At 33.6% G+C, this 25083-nt stretch overlaps 2 protein-coding genes across 3 annotated transcripts; one reads left to right on the top strand and one right to left on the bottom strand.

The window, feature by feature from the left end:
• Positions 1–439: 439 nt before the first annotated feature.
• LOC114716918 (probable ribosome biogenesis protein RLP24) lies at positions 440–2689 on the top strand. 2 transcript variants are annotated; one of them, XM_028901983.1, is made up of 5 exons: positions 440–563; positions 1267–1376; positions 1931–2044; positions 2135–2271; positions 2356–2689. In XM_028901983.1, the coding sequence occupies exons 2-5, from the start codon at positions 1296–1298 to the stop codon at positions 2528–2530; spliced, it is 507 nt and encodes a 168-aa protein (XP_028757816.1). In that variant the 5' UTR covers positions 440–563; positions 1267–1295; the 3' UTR covers positions 2531–2689. The 2 variants fall into 2 exon arrangements, with proteins under 2 accessions (XP_028757816.1, XP_028757817.1); XM_028901984.1 differs by having other exon boundaries at positions 1270–1376.
• A 1375-nt stretch (positions 2690–4064) lies between these two features.
• Positions 4065–5608, bottom strand: LOC114716897 (protein CHROMOSOME TRANSMISSION FIDELITY 7-like). The gene is made up of 5 exons (XM_028901963.1): positions 5502–5608; positions 4750–4843; positions 4563–4631; positions 4321–4417; positions 4065–4279 (listed from the first exon to the last, which is right to left on the bottom strand). The coding sequence occupies exons 1-5, from the start codon at positions 5606–5608 to the stop codon at positions 4065–4067; spliced, it is 582 nt and encodes a 193-aa protein (XP_028757796.1).
• Between the last annotated feature and the right edge of the window lie 19475 nt (positions 5609–25083).

Raw genomic sequence — 25083 nt, forward strand, 5'->3', positions numbered from 1 at the left:
ATTTGAGATATATACAAAAATTTAAAAATAAGTATTAATAGCTTTTAACAATAGTAAAGATATGTTTTTTTTTTCAAATTAGTATAATTTTCAATTAAATTATGCATTTATGATATCATTTATTAAAGGATCCATATTTCTTGTACTTGTATCAAAAAGATGATTTCTTTTAATATGATTTTGTTTTATCATAATTTATTTGTTAACTTGAAGATTTAAAAATCTAGAATATCATTAGTCATTTTTCAGTTATATTTTAAGTTGCTAAACTATTAAGAAAAATGAAAAACATTAATTTTTTAAGAGTAAAAGACAACCCATTTTATATATAATAAAAAGATATTTTAACAGAGAAATGTGTTTCCATTGTTAGTGTTTATAAGACGCTGGCGTTTAATACAAGCCGGCAAAACTCACAAGACAAGTGAAAAGCGCTCCCTTCCCAAAATTCATTGGAAGCCCTAGCTCTCCCCTGGCGTCTGCGCACGCACCCTCTTCCTTCGGTCTCTACCGTCGAAGCTCGTCGGCGCCGCCCTAGTCTTGCTGTCGTCGACAAGGAAGAGGTAGTCTCGGGATGATATCTCCTAATACGATCAACTTTGTCCTTTCCAGTCTTTCCTTATACTGTGCAAAAAGGTCTTGAGACAGTTCTTGATACCGCCATTTCCCCCGTAATTTGGTGTAATTGATTTGATTTGTTGCCGAAAATCTGAAGTAAAATATATAGATTTTGTACAGAAGTAATTTGAATATCATTTGGCTCCTCTTTTGATTTGGGTCCTCTTTCTTGTTTCTGTTGAAAATGTGAAATACATACAGAAGCAATATGATTTTGATATATAATCTCTGTGTGTGCCTGTGTGTGTGAGTTTTTCTAGTATTAGTAGTTCGTAAAGTTGATTATATTTGGTTCAAGGAAGCAAACTATTTGTTGTTTTTAAAGAGTTACTGTTTTTTGGTTCAGTCTCCAATTGCATTTACAACCTGTTTTTCGTCCAGACATCTTGAAAATAAAGGTGCAGAGTTTTTGTTAGGAAAGGTTAAAAATAAACCCAGCAAGCTGCCCACCCTGTTTAGCCCAACTGTGTCCCTTTAGGACCGGTTTTACTGACATGCTTATCAGCTTGAGTGAACTTGTTCCCAGCCTGGCCGATATTTACGGCTAATAGTTTTCATATGTTGCTGATAGGAATTGATAAATGTGTTTTTTCCCCCTCTACCTTTCTTATGACTTATGTTCTTGTGTTTCATATTGTTGTCATTCAGCAGAAGTGCTTCTCTAGTCTCAGGGCACAATGAGATTGGAGAAATGCTGGTTTTGCTCTTCGACCATATACCCTGGACATGGAATTCAGTTTGTTCGTAATGATGCAAAGGTATACTATTTATATTCCCCTAATTCTATTTTAGATGTTTCTCCCATATTTTTGCTGCTCCATTTGTTTAAAATTTATTGAAAGTTATTTGAATTGACTGCTTTTCTTGGATTAGTTGGATGTGGATGCCTATTTGAAATTGAGGCTCTTAATAGATAGCTATTTTCTAAATCTGTAATCCTCTTAGCTTTGAGAAGTATGAACTTTTTTCCTATTCACTTCTGTGCATAGTGTGTACCTGGTTCCTCACTGAATACCAGGGCAAATTGGCCGTCTAATTGCTTTTCTTTGTAATGCAAAAGACATGTTACATTTATATCTCATGGTTGGCTCAATTATTTTGATCACATACGTCATATGGGAAAAAAAATTGATGGTTGAGTCTATTGCAATGAAGCTAATAGGCTACAAGTTTTTCCTAAAGAAAGAGAACCCCCCCCCCCCCAAAAAAAAAAAAAACCTTAGGAGTAAAAAGTTTGGGTGCCATCACAGGCTAAATTTACATGGCACCTGTGGCCTTGGCATTGAGTTACTGAATAGTGGCTGCTCTGCAGATTTTTCGATTTTGTAGATCTAAATGCCACAAGAACTTTAAAATGAAGAGGAATCCTCGTAAAGTAAAATGGACCAAGGCATATCGTCGATTGCATGGAAAGGATATGACACAGGTAAAAGCTCCATGCTTTCCCAGCTATCTTGGTTGTATATTATGTCTCCTGTTTCCTAGAAACTCCAGCACTATTATTTTGTTTCCTTAGGATTCAACCTTTGAGTTTGAGAGAAAGCGAAACAGACCTGAAAGATATGATCGGAATCTTGCGGAAGATGTTCTCAAGGCTATTCCAAAGATTGATAAGATCAGAGTTAGCAGGGAGGAGAGACACCACAAGAATAGGTAAGTGGTTGATTCACTGTTATTTTGTATTGAAGTGCCTCAGAACCTTTTCCTTTTGCTGACTTTCTTTGGATCTTCTTATAGAATGAAAGGCAACAAGGCTAAGCTCCTCAAGGAGGCTGCAAGGGAGTTGGAGCAGGGCATCAATTTGGTCAAAGCTCCATCTGTGCTTCAACAGGATCCATCTCTCACTTTGCCAAAGATCAAAGTTCAAGTTTCCCAACAGCAAGCTGAGGAAAACCGTCCGATGGAAGAGTGATTATGGCATTACTGATTTTGTTTTTTTTGGGTTTTATGGCATTCACTTAATCTTGTCTTGTACATCTTTAAGGCTTAAAAATATGATTCAAATGTATCATTTTTGTTTATCATTACTGCGGATGATATGATTTTGGAGCAATGGTTTTGATAATATCTAGTCGGTGCTCCTGGATATAATATTATTTGATATGGCTAACTATCTATGGGTAAAAGTGTAGATGAAATCTGCAGTAGGTGAAGGAATTTAATGCGTCATGGCCGTTAGAAAATGTTCAGGCATGTCTACTTGATGTCAATAAGATTGTTATAAAATTTTGGCATGCGTCTGACATCTCCAAGCTTTGAAGGACAATGCATCATGGTCATCACTTGTCACTCGTTTTTTATTGGACAAGACTCCCAAAAGTCCGTCGTGAATGAAGCATCGTCTCCACCATGGATGAAAGATTTCGAACAGTGTACTTCATTTTGAATATTTATGACCTATACACCAAGAATGATCCACTGCCAGTGTGGCTTGATGCTAACGCCATTCCTGCCGTTGTTAGCTGAGAGAATGCTAAAGCACGAAACCCATGTAGAAACTTTTCCTGCCACAAATTTCAAATTTAAAATTACCGGAGAGTTAGACAGTGGCTCCCCTTGGGTTTCCTCATCTCGGATTCTAGGGAAAGAGGATCAAGTTGGCCCCTGCGAGCAGCTTGATGAACTATCTTCCTTTAACCCTTTGAGCAAAATGTGGCAAAAGAAAAGAAAATCCATGGACCGATCCCGTTGTTTAAGTTGACCATTAATTGAGGAATAACAATTGTTTAACTTTAACTCAATACAACAAGTGATAAAGCTCCAATTACATAATTTTCACATTTGCTTCAAGGAGTATGAGAAATTGTCAATCATGAATAGCTTTCAGTTGAACATTCAATCCGTCACTAGACATTGAATTTATGATTTTTTGTTTGTCACAATTCATGATTGATTACAGACACATTGAATAGTAAATTTGAAGAACTCATGAGCGCAATTCTGTTGACAGACAAAATACAGGAAAGGTGACAGAAGGGTTACTAGAAAGACCAATAGGAAGAGGAGATTCTAGCTCTAGGAATGAGCGATCCCCTGTCCCTAATCAATCTAGTGTTTACTCTCCTAGGATTGGTCAATCTTGTGGAGTTAACGGTAATAGGCATAGTAGATCACCCTCTCGTGAGTTTACCAATCATCCGTTTGAGGACATAGGTGACACTTGCGATGATAATGAAATGAATTTTGATATGGTTCAACTAGTCTCTGTCCCCCTCATTTTCTGTCTCTTCTCCCTTCATATCCTCCTCAAGTTCTTCATATTCCCCCTCCTTCTGGTCTTATCTCTCCCTTTATTTCTCTGCCAAATCAACCTCTTACGTTCCGTCTCTCCTCCTCTCCAATCATTTCTGTTCTGTTTCCCCATATCTCCCTCTCTGTTTCTGTGACCCTTCCCCAAGTTATCTTCTGTTTGCATTAGAAGTGTGTGTGAATGTGTGTTGCATCATCTACCTCACAGCATCTAGCAATTGGCGGGCAATGCGTTTTCTTCTGTTGGAGGAAGGCATCCATATGGCTCTAATGCCGCAAACTGCAGTGACTGCTTTGTCTTCACAGAATATTGGCCCACCATGGGCGGTGTCCAATCCTGCAGATTCATTCACAGAGGAGGCTCTTTTTTCAACTCCTCTTCGAAAAATTATATCGTCAAATTGGAGAGTGGGTAAAAATGGAATTGTTCATTTTTTCTACTGCCATCAGAATTTCCAGCACTTGAGCAAGAGATAACTTTGGACACCTCTTTGATTGCTTCAGCAACAAGGCATCCAACAATCCTTTGTGGGGAAGTGAACAGATAAACCTGCAAATATTAGGTCACTGAATTAATCTAAGGAATAAAACCAACAAAACGTATATGGAAGCCACTTTCGTGGACTAGTTTCATCTAATTACAGAAAAGTTTGTCAAGCTAAACAAGTAGCCAAGTAAAGGGATAGCATATCCACCTTGCAGTGTTCATGAATTATCCATCCATTTCCAAGGTCAATGTCCATCATTTTCTCAACTTCTTCAACCTAATGATGACTTCTCCATAAAATGTCAACATAGGGTCACCAGGGTTAGATGAGGAGTTCCAACTAGAAAATATGAAAAAAAACACACACACACACACACAAAAACAAAAGACTAGACCTTCTTTTTCTGAGCTGGTGGGTCAGTCCGTAAGACCAAATATGATTCTACTGGTGCCATTAAGCATATGAACGATACTTTCATTAGTTCATCCCTGCATAAATAACAATTGAAATGAAATCCAGCCAGGGAAGTAACCCTTGTTCAAGAAGAAAAGTTTAGTCAACTTACTCCAAATAGAAGCCATTGTGTATAAGTTTTGTCGAGTTTTTTGCGTGCCTTTTCATCCTCTGCATCGCCTGGAGAAACTTTGACACCACAAATAGAACAATTGTGCAACAGGAAATTAGATTGACCGAAATCTAGATGAAACTGAGCATAGCTTCTCTTCTTATGCTTGACTGTAATAATGGATTCGTGTTTTGAACATGATTCGACTGGTATGCTTTTCTTCGTTTGTTGAATTTCCCCTATATTGTCTTGGATTCTTCATTGACCCGGAAACAAAAACAAAAAAGAAAATAAAAACATATATCAGGAGAGGAAACTAATAACTTGAAAAATAAATAAATAAATAAGACGCCTTCAGAACAAGAACATCCTGTTTGGTGCCAAAGAAAAGGAGAAACATATATATATATATATATATATATATATATTTACAAATGGTGGACTTCATTTTAGTTTCTCAAAATTCCTAGCAACTAAACAGATTCTGATAAACTAAAACAGACAAAATAGTTTGCAAATGTAAAATGCGGAAACCGACGATTCTATCAAGGGCATACATTTTTGGATCTAAATGCCTTTACTCATGGGTATTGAAGATATGATGCTCTTTCTTCTCCCAGATTGTTAGCTCGTCATCATCATTGTCGTTAATAGGAGATTTGAAGAAAGCGCCGATTTTGGACTGCATGGAGGCACCGAGGGTTTTTTGCCCAAATGTGATAGACAGTCAAAAAAAATCGCCAGACAAGACGAGATAAAAAATTTACTAAGATGCTATACGTAAAAATCGTTCCGACCGTGATCGAGTTTAAATTTATATAGAACTTATTTAGACTAAGAACTGTTCAATAAAACCCACGTTACAAAACAACAAAACTCGTTCAGACCGAGAACAAGTTCAATAGGACCCATCTCGCAAAATGAAACTTGTTCTTGGTTTGAATGAATTCAGTGAGACTCACCTCAAAAAAATAAATAAATTTGTCTTCTACTTACACCTTTCCCCATACACTCCATGTGCTTCTTTTTTTCTTTTTTGACCAGACTCCACTTGCTTCTTTTCTTTCAACCACACGCAAAGCTACTACTTATGGACATGGTTAATTTTCTTCTCCAAATATTCCCATCTGTATAGGGGCGCAGGGATTAGTTATTCGAGGTGCCCTCAACTCACGCCTGGCGAGTATTTTTTTGGCATGTGAGTGCATAATGTACATACATTATTGTGTATATAATGCATGCAATTTCCCACTCAAATCTGCCTTTCTTGGTGACGTTATTGTTGTTGTAATCAAGGAAGCAGTACCAAATACATCGTTAGAAAAGTTCTTTAGTTCATTCCATTTTTCTTTCTCCTTTCACACACTTTCATTCAGTGAAGTTGGTAGTGCGTGCAGTCTTGCAAATATTGTACACGTTTTATTTTAACTAGAAGCTTAATTTTTCTTCTAAGGTACATTCTCTTGATTAATTTTTTAAAAAATTTTGCATGTATTTTGCTAAATGATGGATAAGAATTTTATATTTAGTCATTTTTACATGTTGAGTTTCTTTTAATTAAAAAATGTAGACATATAATTAATTTTCATATAAAATAAATTGTAGTTAAATTTTTTATAATCTAATTAAAGATATATCTTTTTTTAAGTAGATAGTGTTTGAGTAAATATATAATCAGATTAAATATGTATCTAGTTAGATAGTATTTGGTTGTGAGTTTAGTATGGTCTTCTATTTGGCCAATCAAAAACTAGCACTAAATAGTGCCAAACTTTTTCTGATAAAAAGAGTACTGGTGGTGAGATTAATAATAATGAAAGAAAGGAGTTTCTTTTTAATTTTTTGGGAAAATTAGAAGGGATGATGTAGAAAAAGCAATATTTATTAAAGACGATCTTAAAAATTATAATTATTTAGGGGGACCAAATAATAAAATATATATTTAAAAATACTCAATTGCTCCTAATGACATCTTTTATATTTTCTCTTACCACACCTCCGTATCATGATAACCTCCTAATAATTTTAAGGTTTTTGGAACCTCAATGAACTTGAAAGCTTCATGCTTTTTTGTTTTTTAAAAAAAAAAGATAGAAACACAAAAACAATATGGAGGATGACCTATCATCAAAGAGAGGCTTCAAGCTTTCAATAATAGGGTGTAGGGTCTGCATGATCAAAAATTTAAATTAAATTTTGCTTTTTGTCATATTAAGTAACTAGAATTTTTAAATAACTAGTGTGAATTATTAACATTTATTTTTGTTTTCAATCATTAGAATGATATTTTGGGTTACTTAAACGGTACCCAGATAAAAACATCTTTCAAGAGTTAAACGTAATATAAAATTACACAAGTGCAGTCATTATAAGCTTATCATTATTCAATCTAAATCTACCTTTATGTGCTAGCCAAATTATATATCTCATCCGAAGCCTTTATTCACAGTATAGAAATTAGAGACTGAAAGGAATATAAGTATTCTTTAATAATATATATAAATTAAAATTGAACATCTGAAATATGATGTTGGTTGAAATATGAAGTTGGAAGCAGGAGAGAAGCAAAGGCAATTTTTTGAATAAAAAACTCACTTTTTCAAATGCATTTATTTAATCAAATATTTATCTAATTTAATCATTCAAGATATCCAGTAATAGAGTATAAGTTAGAGAAAATTTAGGGATGTAGTTAAGGGGTAATTTAGTTTTTTTAAAATATATTTGATCCTTTCAAATAATTATAATTTTTAAGATGCTCTCTAATAACAAAACAAAGGCAATTATTTTAGCTCATATTTTTTATAATATTTAATTATAATATTGTTTGAATAAAATGGAATGTATGAAATAATGAATAGAAAATGATTTTATTTAATAGATTTAAAATATGTAATTTATTATTAATTTATATTTATATATTAGAATTTATAGTATAATTTTAATATATAACGTTTATTTTAAATTTAAGTTAATTTTTTTAATTTATTAAGTTTAACATATTAATATTTTTATTCTAGATATATTTTTATGATAAATGTTCCACAGTCGTTATTCATTGAAAGATGTACAGATTACTACTTTACTTTAAAATGTGAATGAGTTTTCTAGTAAAAGAATAGCCTAATTTTTATAATTCTAAGTAAATGATTATTCTACTACTCTCTTTTGAAAAATATATAAATAATTGAATTAAAAATGATGATATTATGGAGTTAATTTAGTTTTACAATTCATTTTTGCTTAATTAATAGTTATAATGTATTATTTAGGAAGCAGAATGGATCATATAAAAGAGTTTGTGTGTAATGGCCCAGCTGGTACAATATTTGAATATAATAGAGTGAAAGTAGTGAAAATTGATCCAAATATTACATTTGGTAGATTGAAGAAAGTTATTGGATGAAAGTTATAACTTCCTCCTAATGAAATTGTAACAAATCCAATATACAGATATCCCCCAACTATCTCTCCATGCAGTCCAAAATCAATGAGGAACAGTTGACACTAGCACCAAGTGGCTACTGCTACTCTCTTCCCGCCTTCCTGCCAATCTCGAGATTAATATTATATGAAAACTATTATTATGTTAGGTAAAAAATAAATAATTAAACCGAATGTCGGATATTATATTTGTAATGATTTCAACTTACACCATTTAGCTATATTTTTAATAACACCAACTCTTCTCCCTCCTCCTCCACTTCTTCTATTTCACGTCGGCGGCTACAACAAGGATTGAAGCATTCAGTGACAAACTCGAGATCTTCTTCCCTGGCTTGTTTAGTAAAAGCGAACTCCGGATCTCCACCGTCAACATGTTACAGACCCTTCGAGTTCTCAAGCTTCCATGGTCTACGATTTATGTTCACCATCAACAACAATTTCAATTTTGATTTCCATTTTCATATCCAGAGAGTTTGAAAAAGCTAGGTGGAGGGAATGAAAACCGTGAAAGGTTCGATGAGCTCTTGTTCAATTTGTTTACATCTTCTTCATCAAGGAAGATGAGTGTTAGTTCTTATTCAATAACAAGTTCAGTAACACATATGATAAGTTCTAATAAGCAATTCATAGGAATTTTAGTTTATATATTAAAATGACAGAATTTTCATTATTTCTTGGTAAATAACAAGTTTAGTAAGGTCAATAACAAGTTTAGTAGCACATATGACAAGTTCTGACAAGCAATTCATAAAAATTTAAGTTTCTGTGTTAAAATGATAGAATTTCCACAATTCCTTGGTGAATGACAAGTTTAGTAAGGTCAATGACAAGTTCAATAACGCATATGACAAGTTTTGATATACAATTCGTAGGAATTTAAGCTTCTTCGTTAAGATGACAGAATTTTCACAACTTCTTGGAGAATGACAAGTTTGGTAAGGTGAATGATAACTTTTGATAAGCAATTCATACAAATCTAATTTTCTCTATTCAAATGAAAACTTTTAGATTTATTTAGAAGATTACAAGCTCTGATAAGCAATTTATGACAAGTTTAATAAGGCGAATGATAAGTTTAGTAAGGCAAATGACAACTTCTGATAAGCAATTCATACAAATTTAATTTTCTCTCTTCAAATGACAATTTTTATATTTCTTTAGTAGATGACAGGTTCTAATAAGCAATTCATAACAAGTTTAGTTAGGCGAATGACAATTTTAGTATGGTGAATGACAACTTCTGATAAGCATTTCATACGAAATTAATTTTCTCTGTTTAAATAACAGAATTTTCAGATTTCTTTAGCAGATGACAAGTTCAGTAAGGCAAATAACAGAAATTTTGTGTTTCTGTCATTGTATTTCTGTCACCAACTTTCTAATTAAGTGGACAACATTAAATAGCTTTACATTGTTATAATATAGAACTGATTAACAAGGCTAATACCATTAACTTTGTTTAGTCCAGAAAATGACATCATTTTCATATTTTACTTGCCAATGACAAGTCGTTATCGGGGAATAACAATAATGTTATCACCAATAACAAAAAGTTAATATATCCATGACATCAACTTTTTCATATATTTCAAAAAACAAACACATTCATGTTTTTATCATTAACAACATATATATATATATGTAAAATAACAACATTGTCATGCCCATCAACAATATATCATTATTTTCGGAATTCCTTGTAATGTTAATACCACTATATGCACATAGTCTACAATTACAAAATTTACATGAGAAATCACAACATTCTTATAATTAATAATAAAAAAACAATGTAGCTATGATAACAATTACTTTTGTAATATTAAATAACACTCTTAATCCTCCTTAACAAAATTAAATACTGAGTGCATAAAAAAAAACGCAAAGGGGGTGGGGATGTTGGGGGAAAAAAGAGGGGTGGGGACGTTGGGGGAAAAAAGAGGGGTGGGAATGGGGTATTACTACAAAAAAGACATATAACAACGATGAACAACAGCGGTTAACTTGAAAAACACTGTGGAAAAAAGACAATGACATTTTTGTAAATAAGTGCTGTGACCATTAACTTTTCAGGACGGTTACTAAGAAAACCGCCGTGAAAAGTACTTTTAACAGTGGTTATTTATTTAGCCTCCATTAAAAGTTCTTTCCACAGCAGTTTTCTTAATAACCGCTATGAAAAGATTTAAAATTTACCCTACCGTGGGTTCTGTTCTTTGCATTTTCGCAGTTTCACATCAGTAGTGTGTCATGGTCCCTCTCTGTCCCACCACCACCGAACTACAATACCGGCCAAACCCCCCTGTTTCCCACCATTAAAATCCTCCATTTCACTTGTGGTTGTTTTACCTCCATCGACTGCCACCACTATTGCATCTTCTCGCATTTGAATCGTCTTCACTGAGTGAGTTTTCTCTTCTTTTATTTTTTTTCATTTTTTCTTGGTTTCTTAGATGTTTTGACAATAAAATTCTATTGTATTTCAAATGGGTTGATTAGTTTTACATTTTGGATGTCTTGCATTGTTTATTTTGAGTTTTTTTTATGTGCTTGAGGTGTTGGTTGATGACATTCGGAGTTAGAAAACCTCAATTTCTTCCTAATACACGGCATTAGAAACATATTTAGATGTTCAAAGTTGATTAATTTTTAAGTTTGTTTTAATTGTTTGATTTTTTTAATTTTTGGTATATTTTTGTAATAAACTTGAGAATTTATTAATAAATAATCTATTTAGTGTTTTGTCAATTTTTTTTTGGTTATGAACTTTGATTGATGGTAAAATGTTGTTTAAAATTTCATGGCAAATAGATATTATTTGTGTTACCGTTTTGCATTAAGAAGTTTTAGCTTTAATAATATTTATTCATTGAATTGGTTTGAGATTCAATTGTTACTTTTGTTTTGTCTGTTATATTTCTTGAAATTTATCCTGTCCTTTTTATTACATTGTTGGTTTGGTTGATTGATTGATTTGTCCTTTTTTAAAATAATTTAGGATTTTTTATATTTAAGGGAAAATTTTGCCGACTTTTTTATAAAATAAAAAAAGACATTTTCTTTAATTTGTAATTAAGTGTTAGTTAGTTTTTATTTATTGACTAATACTTAATTATTTTATTTATTTGAATATTTGAATTAAGGAGTTAGAATTGAGCTGTCTGCTCATTGACCCTGTAGAATAATGGATCGTAGTTGGATGAAAGCTAAGAGAATCAGCAAAGAATACGAGGATGGGGTTGAAAGGTTTCTTAAATTTCTTTAGAGAAATACCCCTAGTAAAAGATATGGATTGCATTGTTGTCCTTGTGTCAAATGCTTAAACAATAGTCAATAGGGTATTCCTGAGATAAGAGAGCATCTTATCTGTGATGGGATAAATGAGGTATACAAATTGGATACGGTATATAGAAATTAAAAAGACTACACTGTCTAGAAAGGAGAAGGTTGTGAATAGTGACTTTGATGATAGAATTTCAGATATGTTTCATGACATAAGGTTTGAGTCCTTTACACAGTTCTTTCCCATATGTGAAACCTTGTGTAGTGATGTAGAGACGCCTTTGTACCCAAGGTGTAAAGATAATTACACAAAGTTAACAACCGTGTTGAAATTGATGAACTTGAAGGCAAGAATGGTTGGACCAATGCTAGTTTAATGGAATTGCTTGAACTGTTGAGTGATATTCTTCCAAAAAGGAATTCACTTCCAAAATGAATGTATGAGGCAAAGAAAATTGTGTCTGATGAGTTTGGAATATGAGAAGATACATGCATGCTCTAATAACTGCATATTGTTAAGAAATGAGTATAAAGGATTGAATAAGTGCCCTAAATGCGGGACTTCAGGATACGAAGTTAAGAAGGGCGATGGTGATTATAATCAGATGACAAAGGTCCTCCTTTGAAAATTCTATGGTATCTTCCAATAATACCATGATTTAAGCGTTTATTTGCTAAAGCCACTGAAGCAAAGAACTTAAGATAACATTCCGATGAGAAAATATGTAATGGAAAACTTCGTAACCCAGCAGATTCTCCTCAATGGAAAGCAATAGATCAAAAATTTTCTCAATTTGATAGTGAGCCAAGAAACCTTCAGCTAGGGCTTTGTACGGACGGAATTAATCCATGTGGTAATCTTAGTACACACACAGTGCTTGGCCGGTGCTCCTCATAATTTACAACTTGCCTCTGTGGTTATATATGAAAAGAAAGTATCTCATGTTATCTTTGATGATCTAGGGGCCAAAACAGCTGGGAAATTATATTGATGTGTATTTGCACCTTTGATTGGGGACCTGAAGAAATTATGAAAGGAAGGTGTTAATGTGTTTGATGCATATAAACAAGAGACCTTCAATTTACGTGCCATGATCTTCACCACGATAAATGACTTTCCAGCATATGAAAATTTGTTAGGATATAGTGTTAAGGGGCATAAAGCATGTCCAATATGTGAATAAGGCACTCACTGCATGCAACTAAAACATGGAAGGAAGATGTTCTACCTTGGTTACAAAAGGTTTCTTAGTCAGCACCATCCTTACCGTAGGTTGAAGAAGGCATTCAATGGCTCACAAAAATATCAAATGGCTCTAATACCATTAACTAGAGAAGAAGTTTATCAACGGGTGGAGGGAGTTAATGTGGTCTTCGGTAAAAAGAAGAAGAAGGCTGCCAGTAAGAGGAATATATGAAAAAAATGATCTATCTTTTCGATCTGCCATATTGGCAAAGTCTTGATATGAAACATAGTCTAAATGTGATACATGTGGAGAAAAATATGTGTGGGAGCCTTATTGGTATACTTTTACATATAAATGGAAAGACTAAGGATGAAATCAGTGCAAGATGGGACTTAGTCGAAATTGGAATAAGAAAACTCCACCTATAAGAAGAGAGGGTAAGAGAGCCTATTTACATCCAGCTGTGCACACATTATCAAAGGAAGAGAAAACAAGTTTCTGTGATTTTTTGAATAACATTAAGGTGCCACAAGGTTATTCTTCTAATTTAAGAAAACTTGTTTTAATGCAAGATTTGAAGATAACAAGGATGAAGTCTCATGATTGTCACGTGTTGATGCAACAATTACTTCTGATTACTATTCGAGACATTATGAAAAACAATGTGAGACTTTGTATGTTTTTCAATGCTATTTGTAGCAAAGTCATTAATCCTGCTAAGTTAGATGAATTAGAAAATGAAGGTTATGTGATCCTCTCCCAATTGGAAATGCACTTTCCTCCATCATTTTTTGACATTATGGTCAACTTGATAGCTCACCTTGTGTGAGAGATAAGACTTTGTGACCCTGTGTGTTTAAGGTGGATGTACCTATTTGAGAGATACATGAAAATTCTAAAAAAGTACTCTAAGAATCCTTATCTGCCGGATGCATCAATTATTGAGAGATATGTAGCTAAGGAGGCAGTTAAGTTTTGTAACGCATATTTTGATAGGTTAAAGACAGTTGGACTTTCTCAATCTCAACATGATCAAGGGAGAAGCAAGGGAACAGGAGGTGTCATAGTGATGTCTATGTCTCATGAAGTTATAATGCAGGCACATCTATATATTTTAAACAACACGGATGAAGTTTTTCCTTACTTAAATGCTTACAAGAACATGCTGAAGAACTTGAACCCAAGAAAGAATGGCATGGAACTAGCTAATGAGTATAACAAGTCATTTGCAGAGTGGTTCAAGCAAAAAAGTGTTAAAAGATGACAATCCTTCTGACACAATACAGAGGCTAGCTGTAGGGTCTCGTTTTAAGGTTGTGTGTTGGGACGGATATGACATAAATGGTTATTCATTTTACACTAAAACCCAAGATAATAAGAGTACTATGCAGAATAGTGGGGTGATGATAGTAGCCGAAACTATGTATTTTGCTAATTCAAAAGATAGAAACCCAATATTGGCGTCAGTGTCCTATTATGGAGTAATAGAAGAGATATAGGAGGTTAGCTATACCAAATTCAAAGTTCCCGTCTTCAAATGTAAATGGGTTAATAGTAATGCTGTGAAAGTAGATAAAAAATTTGGATTTGTTTCAGTTGATCTTGAGAGGATTGGATATGGAGATGAGCCATTTATTTTAGCAAGTCAAGTGAAACAAGTGTTTTATGTTATTGATGTAGCAAAGAAAAAAATTATCTATCGTGCTCTAAGGTAAAAGCCAAGGAGGTGGTGGAGATGGCGGTGACTCAGAGTTCAACCTTGACAAAAGCACTCCTTTCATAGCTACTTAACCTAAAACAGTTGAATTAGATTTGGTAGATAATGACTATGCTGCTAGGGATGATCATTGTAAAGGAATTTGGGAGGATCATCGTTGTAAGGCTTAAACAAATTATTTGATGTTTCTTATTAGATTCATTTCATATTTATCATTTATTCATAATGTGATTTTTTTGTTAAATATACTTGATATGTTAAAATTACTTGATCTTTCTTATTCTTAAATTTATTGGTTGATCTTTGAATAGAAAATGGACGGATCTGGCCAACAGGGTTTTGGTGATGACAGCTCCTTTACTAGTAAGAAAAGGGGTAAAGGGCCAACCTGTATGAAGAAGTTGGCCTTATGTGATGAGACCACATAGCCCTTAAGGATTATATTAGAGTTTGATGATGATTTGAAAGCTGTAGGTCCTAAAAGGGCTCAGTTTACTAGTTATGGGGGTTATCTAGCATGTAGTAAGATTGGGATTGACATTCCCAACTAGAGGAAGGTAGATGAGGATTTGAAGAACAAGATTTGAGAGGATATTTGTACATTACAAATTCTTTTCTCTATTTGTTTTAATTATAATTGATTATTTACTTATACCTCTTTTGTATTGTATTGCAACTGACATTTGATATTCCCGTAATTGAGAAAATGAGACACAGTCTGTTACGTTAAAGCAACTCGATAAACAGTGGAGGGATTTTAAATCCATGCTTACAAGGAGTATCTCCATGGAAAAAGAAAGGGCGAGCATCCTAGGGATCGATACTCTTTTATTAGTGACGAGGCATGGGAGAGGTTTGTGCAGCAATAGGAAGACCCTACATTTCAGGTTTGGTTTCTTCAAACTTGTTTCTTAATGAATTTATATTTTATTTAACTAAACTAACTTTGTTGAATTTGTTTCATTGTCATAGGCACTGAGTAGGAAGAATAAGCAAATATCTGAGCAAAATGTGTATCTACATACCATGTCTCATGTAGGGTACAATGGGTTGGAAAGAAGTATGATGGAGGAACGGAAAAAGAATACATAGATGGCTGTTGCTTCAGATCCTACTAGAGTCATTCCACCAATCGAGCGTCCTTCTCACCAATAAAAGTAGAAGGTGGTGAGAGTTAGAAGGGGTTAATATATCACTCCAGAGACTGCAGTTGTTGTTGAGAGGATTATAAGTAATATTTATGCATTATGCTTCATTAATTGCTTTTTTCAATTATCTTAAATTGAATTTTGTTGCTTTTATATTATAGGATACACTTGAGGAACAAGTATCTCAAGGTACATTCGTTCCTCATAGACGAATGGATATCTTGGCCACTGTGATTGGAAAGGCCGACCATCCTGGTAGAGTTAGAGGGGCCTGTAAAGGGATTGGCATTAAACAGTTTGTTTGGCCCTGGTTCACAAAGAAGCACTAGATCATCCTCCACTAACATGGTATCTAATGAGGAGCTTGACCATCCATTATAAGAAGAAACGGAGAGAGTTCGAGCTCAACTCAGTGAAGAACACAAGGCGAAGATGCAAAAAGATGCGTAAGGAGTTCAATGCTAAGTTTGTACAAGCTATGATGATGATGGGCACGATCGGATTCCAGATGCCCCAAGTGTCTAAACCTTCCCACATAATAATCACACATCTTCTCAAATCTTCTAAAGGTTCATTCCATCCATTTAAACTTATTTAATGTGCCTTAACTAATTTCTTTTAATGTTTTAGGGTTCAACTATGATGAAAAGTGGGAAGGGAAGTAATAATTAGACGCAGTAGCTGAAAGTGTTTAACCTTGACCCTAGCTTTGACCCTGCCCAAGACAATAGAATGTCGTGTGCTCTATATGTGGACTTTGAAGATTCAGCTGTTCATGTCGCTAATAGTCGAGTATTCTTGGACACAAAGATCCATGGCAAGAAAGTTCCAAAGGATCAAGCGAGGGTGATAGTGGATGGGATTCGTAGTGTTCAAGGTGGTACACCAGTGCCTATCCCTACTGATGAGGTTCAACTACTAGCTCAGGCAAAAGGAAATTTCATTTTGTGGCTAAAGAGACTTGTTGGAAAGCTAATAGCAACGAAGAAGGCGACAAAGAGCACATCAGATCCTATCCTTATATCTCTTCTTGATGACATTGTGGTTATGTTTTCCAGTTTGGTGCTTCTTCATTCCATGGTGGCAAACATGGAGAAACCCCTTATTTTCAAGATGCCGCTGGGGATTGTGGGTTCAGATATAACACACAACTTCACTATTGACAAGAAGGACCTCGTTCAATTCCTCAACTTTGAGGAGCTGGATATAGTCTTCATACAGCTAGCTATTTTGTAAGTTACAATATCATTTTCTTACTTCATGTTATACTTATGCATGTCCCAATGTTTCTTATTTGAACAACAGGCACTTTACTCAAGTCTGTCGACAGGGAGGACTTGAAGAAAAATATGGCTTTATGTGTCCTCAAAGGATGCAGAAAATAGTCAATACTATCGAAGTAAAGTTGATCTACATGATGACTACAATGACTCAGATGAAAAAGAAAATATATTTTTTACCTTACTTAGAAGGGTAAGTATATTATTGTATTTGAGATACACAAGTTATATATATAGGATTATAATTAACATGGTTCGTATTTTGTAGTTATCATGGGACCCTAATTGTTTGTGGCCCCTTTGATAACAAAATTTACTAGTTTGATTTCCTCCATGGAGGTCCACAAAAAGAAACCAGAGATGTCATTGACACGTTAATAATTATATATTTATTACGTGTAAAGTTGATCGCTCTCGCGAGTGTACGGGTTCGATGTAGTAAAAATCCTAGAGTAATCTAGGGTCATACCCACAAGGAGATTGCGTTTTTACTAATCCAAATAAATAACAATGAGAATAGATGAATTGATTGATGAGATAATATGAAATAATAAATTAAAAGGAGGAGAAAATTAAATATAAGAGGAAAATCAATCACTAAAAGAGTTGGGGTTTAGGATTTACCCTATGAGTTGCTAGTTTCTATCCTTTGAATTGACTCTTTAATTTATTATAGTGACAACTATTCCTAAAGTGTCCTAATATTCTCCCGAATTATTAGTCCCTATTTAATTAGAGTTGAATTCATTCTCATGACACCCAAACAACTAACTAAATCTTGAAGTTATAGTCGTAAGTCACCATAAATATCTAGAACTATCCCTAGCCTAAGTATTTATGTCTACTTCTCTAGATCTAGGTTTTCTCTTCACCTCCCAGTCCATCAAGATCACCCATAATTTAGATTCAATAGTGGCCAGTCATAAAATCAATATGAAGAATAAGAGAAATAGATATTAAAATCAGAAGATATTCATAAAAGCCATAAAAAGAGTCAAAACAGAACTAATAAAAACTAGCTTCCCAGTTAGGCTACATACCTACCCCAACTGGGGAATTTAGAAACTCATAATAAAATAAACCATAAATAGTATTGTTCTAAAATCCCCAAACATAACAAAATAAAGGAAGAAGAAAAGAGGAATAAACTGTCAAAGGATCCAACAGAGGCCCTCTGCTCAGCTGCTGTCACAGGATGAACAAAGGTAGTAACTTTATTGATTTGCTATCGCAAACAATGCTCTGTTGCTGCCTCTGGGAATGCTCTCTAATCCTTTTTATAATGGTTTTGCATCTTCTCTCCCTTGAATCCATCGCCTCTTATCCATATCCATATATCTTCAATGTAATATAATATATTAGATTATTTCCCTTGCATTACTGCTGCCACTGTTATCCTTTTATCTTCTTCCTTGTATTCAATCAATATATTATATTATATTATATTATATTATTGCAATTGATTCATTCCTTGGATCCACATGCCTCACACCTCTAAGCAAATATTACTCCCCTTTTATTTTATCTTTTATTTGTAATATTTCCTTCTCTCAATAATTTTATATCTCCTGCAGTAAAGATAATAAAAGATTTGAGTAGATTTATTGCAAGATCATCTTTTATCCCATAATTGATAAAAGAGAGGAAAATCCAAAAAAGATAATTAAATAGGTATAAGATCTCTATAAATTTAACCAAATAAATCAAAATATACACCTTTTTAATTATAAAATATAGACTTATCAAAAGTTTATAAAAATGTGCTCTAATATCATTGTTTTTTATTACTGATAAGGCTTTTCATAGTTTCATGTTGTGGTCAAGCAGCAAAATAGACAACCACCAACATGGATTCTCCCACAAGTATGTTGTTTTGAGCTAAATATATGCTTATAAATCTTTTCAATAATCAAAGTTAATGTTTATAAATTTTTTTTTAGATGATCAAAGTCAGATATTCAATTTTAAATTTCATTTTGTTAGTACAGTTGTCAACCTGGGAGTGTTGAATGCAGATATTATGTCATCCACTATATGAATGATATCATTGAGACAGGGGTGACTAAGAAATTAAACAAGGTAAATATAGGTTACATTGCATGCAATTCTTCAATTCTTTTCACATTTTCAATCAAGTTGACTAATGATATGTTATTTTCAATTTACAAGCATTCCAAAATAGTGTGCGATATGACAAGGAGGAAATCAATTTGATGAGGGATACTTTATCAATAATATTGCTACAGAATCTTGAAAATGTGAAATAGTTAAGTCATTCATCACATTTTAGTTCATTATTTGATTATTAACACTAGTTCAGTATTTATTGATATATTAGGTGATTGAATAAGAATTAGATTTTAGTTAGGATAAGTCTCTTGAAATTGTTCTGCATATTCTTCTGCGCTCTGCTGGTTGATTTGGGTCTATAAATTGCAAGGAAGTTGTAAAGGAATTCACTCAGAAATTTTTTTAAAAAAATAGAGTTTTTAATGGTGGTTATTTGTTTAATAACTGTGATGGTTTGGTCATTAAAACCGTCGTAAAAAACCACCGTGAAAAGTTATTTTTCATGGCAATTTACAACCCCATGTTTTATTCTTCTTACAACGTCAATGGAATTCAATGCGGTTCCAAAACCGCCGTGAAAAACTCATTTTAACTGCCGTTAAAGGCTTTTTTCCTAGCAATGGGGGAGGGTTGGGGATGAAGGAAATGGAAATAACAACATTCTTATAACTAATGATAAAAAATCAATATAGTTATGATAACAATTATTTTTGTAATATTATATAACACTCTTAATCCTTCTTAACAAAATTAAATATTGAGTGCATAAAAAACGCAAAAAGGGGTAGGGACGCTAGGGGAAAAAAGAGGGGGTGGGAATGGGGAAGGGTTGGGGATGAAGGGAATGGGAGGAAAAGGGAGCGGCGAGGAAGGAGGGAGAAGAAAAAGAGGGGGAGGAAAAAAAAGAAGAAAAGAAAAGTGAGTAATAGGGGTTTTTTTTTTTTTTTAATAGATAAGGGTATTTTGGTCTTTTTCTAACATTTTATAATTCATATTTAAGACCCAGTCTCTGACAATAATTTTGTGAATTAAAGTACTCAAATTGTAATTTTGTATTTTTGAAGGTTTTTATTTGCCATTTTTCTTATATACATGTATATGTATTTTTATATGTATATGTACTGGACTATAACTCCACTTCTTTGTGGTTATCACTTAGGCAAATTGCAAGTATTGCAGGTAATACCCTTTTCTCATTTCTCTTTTTATTTTATCAAGCACGAGTATCTTTTTATTAGAGAAAACTTATTCGATGTATTGTCAACCCTAAATTTAGATATAACTTCTAGTAAAAACTTGAATATTAACTCGTCACGTTACAATGATGATAGGCTAATTCCACTAGATTGAACTCTCATTGGTGGCATTCTTGTTTCTTTCTGCATATGTCTTATTTTCTTGTCGAATGGATTCTTCAATATTGCTTGCTTAACTTTGCTTCGTGCACATAAGTTACTTTGGCGATGTTCAATTTCATGGAATGTGTTCTTCAAAGTTCAGTGATTTTTTTTAATGGTTGAATCTTAGTGTCTTATAGTGTGATGGGAAGGGAGTCGAAAAATGAAACCAATTAAGGATCCGATCGAAAGTCCGAATCATTAATTATTAATGGATAGGCATGTGCAGCGGCAATATACACACACACATATTTGTATGATGGATCGGATCAATAAATTGATGGACAAATAAAAGCCAACCAAATCATCGTTGTCAGAATGATCCCTTTCATCATGTGATATATTATTAATTATTTTGGCGAGGATGGGTAACATTTTTGTAGTATTATTATTATTATTCCTCTTCTTCATAATTCGTTCATCTATCTCTGATCCGTTTTAGGTGAAGAAGCAGTATTGTAGAGATCATGTTGGTAGCTAAGCTACTCGTTCACTACGTAGTACATGAATTTTAATGCTCTGATTTATTAATTTGTGATGGGAACCAGTTTTACAGCTTTATTTATTGTTGCATGGCATTCAATAATTATTTGGTCCCATGATACAATGGGGCAAACACTTAAAAACCACATATTACTCTGTTCATATTTATACATATATATATACACACACAGACAGTATTAATTTAGAAGCAACATGGTTTAGATATCTTTTATAATATACTACCTCCGGCACTTATAATATACTATCTCTTATATACATATATATATATATTTATATTAATGTATATTAATATATATATTTTCAGTTCTAAATATAAGACCTAGCAGAAAAAAAATTTATAAATTTTTTTAAACTCTTTCTATTGATTGCACATATTAAAAAGGTTTTTATATTAAAAATTAGTAATCAATGCAAATGATAAAAAATGGATACTTAATTTAGCAAGACCAGCGCATCTTTTTCTTTAAGAAAAACTAACCAACTAATTTTTTCAATATGGAGTCGGGGAGCATTTTTAATTCTATTGGCGCCGCATAGGATTATATTAACAATTAATGTGGCTACAGGTCAGATTTATCTTTAATTCAGAAGCTTATTATTAGTGGCAAGTCATCCTTCAGATTTAGAAACTAGTGCTTCTTTCTTTACTCCCTCTCACACTATCAAATAATCAGAAATATTAAGTTTCTTTCTTCAGCTCAAAAAAAAAATTGAATTTTCTTTCTTGCATTAAAGTAGGGTTTTGAACGTGAACACTATATACATGTTCGTGAGGATGGATCCTTAGTTATTATCTACAAATGGATGTGAAAGCCAGAAGTAAAGAATATGAGCCAGTAAGTATATTAATGAAGTTGAAATATATGTGCATACTGAAATTAAAACTCAAAGAAAGATGCTTTTATATATATGTCTCATTAATTATTATCATAGGGAGAATTGCAGTAAGACCTTAAGAAAGAAACATAATTACTAAAAAAATCCTAATAATCACTGAGCAGCTTATAATGACAAGTTAGTAGAATAGAAAACAACTTTTAACTTGTCATTAGAACTTTTTGATAGACATTTTCTTTCTTTAAAACCTCATTATAATTCTCCCTTAATTATCAGTTTGATAAGTCGGACCAAACGATTTCAACGAGTGACTGTGTCTTTTTATATGCTAATGGTAGTTTGGGATCTGTACAGTGTGGGTGAGTTGTATATTAAAGTATTTGAAGAAGGTTCATAAGAATGAACATGGATTTTTGTGGGAATCCAAGATTTAATTACATTTATTTTTTAGGCTTCTCCCTTAAATAAGGTGTACTCTTTTTTTTCATGATTTTTTCAATAAAATTACAACATATGAAAAGAAATTTTTTTTTTATAAATAACTTCTTTTTTTTAATAATTATATATTTGTTCTTTAGAAATATTAAAAATAGAAAGTTAAACACAAAGAGTAGTGCATACATATATATATATATATATATATATATATGTCTCTGTCTACACAGGTATGTGAATATTCTCTAAAAATAATTCCCACCGCAGCTTTTTTCCTTAGATATGTCCCTTTCCGGAAAATATTGTTTATATTTTTTTTTTCCATTCAAGAATTATTATATTTCACATTTTTCCTCTTTACCCCATCTCATTATTATTAATATTTTCTTTTTCCCATATAAAATTTTAATTTAATTTAAATATATACAACTACAAAAATTTAATAAGTTAGTTACGCATGGTTTTGAATTATTTTCCTCTCAACAATGACACAGGGATTAAAAGCCCGAATTGATATCTCTCCTGCTGTTTAAGGTTCCCAAAAGAGTGCCTTCGAGTAAGATGGAGGAAGGAGAGAATGGAAAGAAGCCTCTCAGAGAAAAACAGAGAGTTGGTGAACGAAGAGGATCATCTACCCATCACATGGCGCGTGTTTTCAAAAGAAGTGAAAGCAGTTTGTTGTGTAGCAGGCCCTATGGTGGCTGTGACTTCTTGAACCTTCTTTCTGCAAACCACCGCTTTGATGATAGTTGGTCAATTGGGAAAACTTGCTCAATCTAGCACCGGTGTTGCCATTTCACTTTGTGCTGTCACTGGCTTTAGTGTCATCGCAAGTCACTTATTGTTTTACAACCACAAGATCTTATCTTGCATTGTGGGGTTTTATACTTTTGCTGGATCACTAATAATTGCATTTTGGATTTTGCACTTTTATATAACAGTTTGGATTGGCTTCTGCACTTGAAACAATATATGGGCAAGCCTACGGAGCACAGCAATATAACAGTCAGTAGTCAAATAATTTTACGAAAAAGTTATCAATAGATCCCAGATAAATTAAATACTACTAGACACTAAAGAATTCGATTTTTACAAGCTTGATTTGTAAATGACGCGACCGATAAACTTGCAAATATGATAGTTTGTCTTATAAATATGATGAATTTTTTTTTTGAATCTATATCTGCATTTGATTTTCTTACCTAAAACATGTTATACCTTAGGGTCATTTATCAAAATTGTTTAGCTATTTATGAATCACTTGTGACGACCCAAACGTAGCTTTGAAACTACCGTGAACTTAATTTTTTTCCTCAAAACTTGGGTATCATCCTGCTGCATGCATACATAAATATTATACTAATAGCCAAGACAAAGATACTTGTAGGAATAAGTGTAAATAGGTTGTTTGGGTTATTGGGTCAAAACCCATGTTCGTTGGTTACTCTGTATAAATATTGGATCACTCCATGATCCCTCGTGAATGTATGGACCATCTTTCATAATCAATAATATTACTTCAATTCTCTTAAGCCTAAGTTTAAGCCTTATGGGCTATCATGGCATCAGAGCCGTTTCGAATCAAGCAGTCCATTGCCCAATGATACGGGCCCAAATCAAGAATTCCCCATCGAGCCATTTGCTGAACAGAGGCCATCTACAGGTGAAACTGGAAACACAGCTCCGTCAATTCTAGATTTTTCATCATGATGAGATCGGTCATGTTCTCTCTCCTACCATAACTAATTTTTTTTCTGCATCCGCCTGATTCTCTCGTTCTCGTTGATTCTGTAGTATTCCAAGCCTTCTTATCAATCTTCAGTCTTTCTTGTTATTCTTGCAAAGATCCAAAGTCCACCGCAATCTTGTCTTCATTGTCCTTGTTCAGATGGCCGTCGCTACCCTCCACAATGAAGGAGAAGACGACCTCTAATGACACCGTTGGCACAACCGTTAGCTTCCACCATCCCCTGTTCCTCCATCCTTCCGACACACAAAGTTCTACCATTATTCCCCATGTTTTGACCGGTTGTGATAACTATACGATTTGGAGTCGTGCTATGAAAATAGCACTATGAGGAAAGCATAAACTCGGTTTTATCGATGGCTCCTACACCAAATCATCTCAAGAAGAACGCTTCTGCGAGCAATGGGAGCACTGCAATGTGGTGTTTTATCCTAGTTACTGAACTCCATCTCACTATACATAGTGAGTGGTCTCATATTTTTTCAAGAAGCTCACTTGGTGTGGGCTGATTTGTAAGAGAGGTTTGACAAGGTTATTGGCTCTAGGATCTTCTCCCTTCATCGAGAAATTGCTTCTTTGCACCAAGGGTCATTGTCTGTCTCTTTGTATTACTCCAAATTGAAGGAGCTCTGGGAAGAACAAGCAATGTTGGCTCCCATACCCTCTTACAAGTGTCCTACATCAAACACCTATTCTGAAATGCTTCAACAGCAAAAATTGTTACAGTTTTTAATGGGCTTGAACGATTGTTACTCCTCTGCAAGAGGTTAAATTTTGCTAATGCATCTCTTCCCACAGTTAATCAAGTCTTTGCAATGATTTCTGATGATGAAGCCCAATGTGTTCTCGCCAATTCTTCTAAAAATTCACTAGTTGAACAAATGGCTATAGCAGCCAAGGGGAGAGGATGCGGACGAGGTAGAGGCAGAGGAAGCCCCCTCTCTGAATGCACATTTTGCCACAAGAAAGGTCATACAAAGGACATCTGCTGGTAATTGGTAGGATACCCTCCTGACTTCAAAGGGAACAAAGGGAAGCAGACTCAAGAAGCCAATGCTAACCAGACAGGAAAAGAAGCAGGAACAGATAGTGATGAACTTCCTTCAGACACA

Source organism: Neltuma alba, unplaced genomic scaffold (genome assembly GCF_004799145.2).
Source record: "Neltuma alba isolate B1F8T4 unplaced genomic scaffold, ASM479914v2 tig00011698_pilon, whole genome shotgun sequence".
Classification (NCBI taxonomy): Eukaryota; Viridiplantae; Streptophyta; class Magnoliopsida; order Fabales; family Fabaceae; genus Neltuma; species Neltuma alba.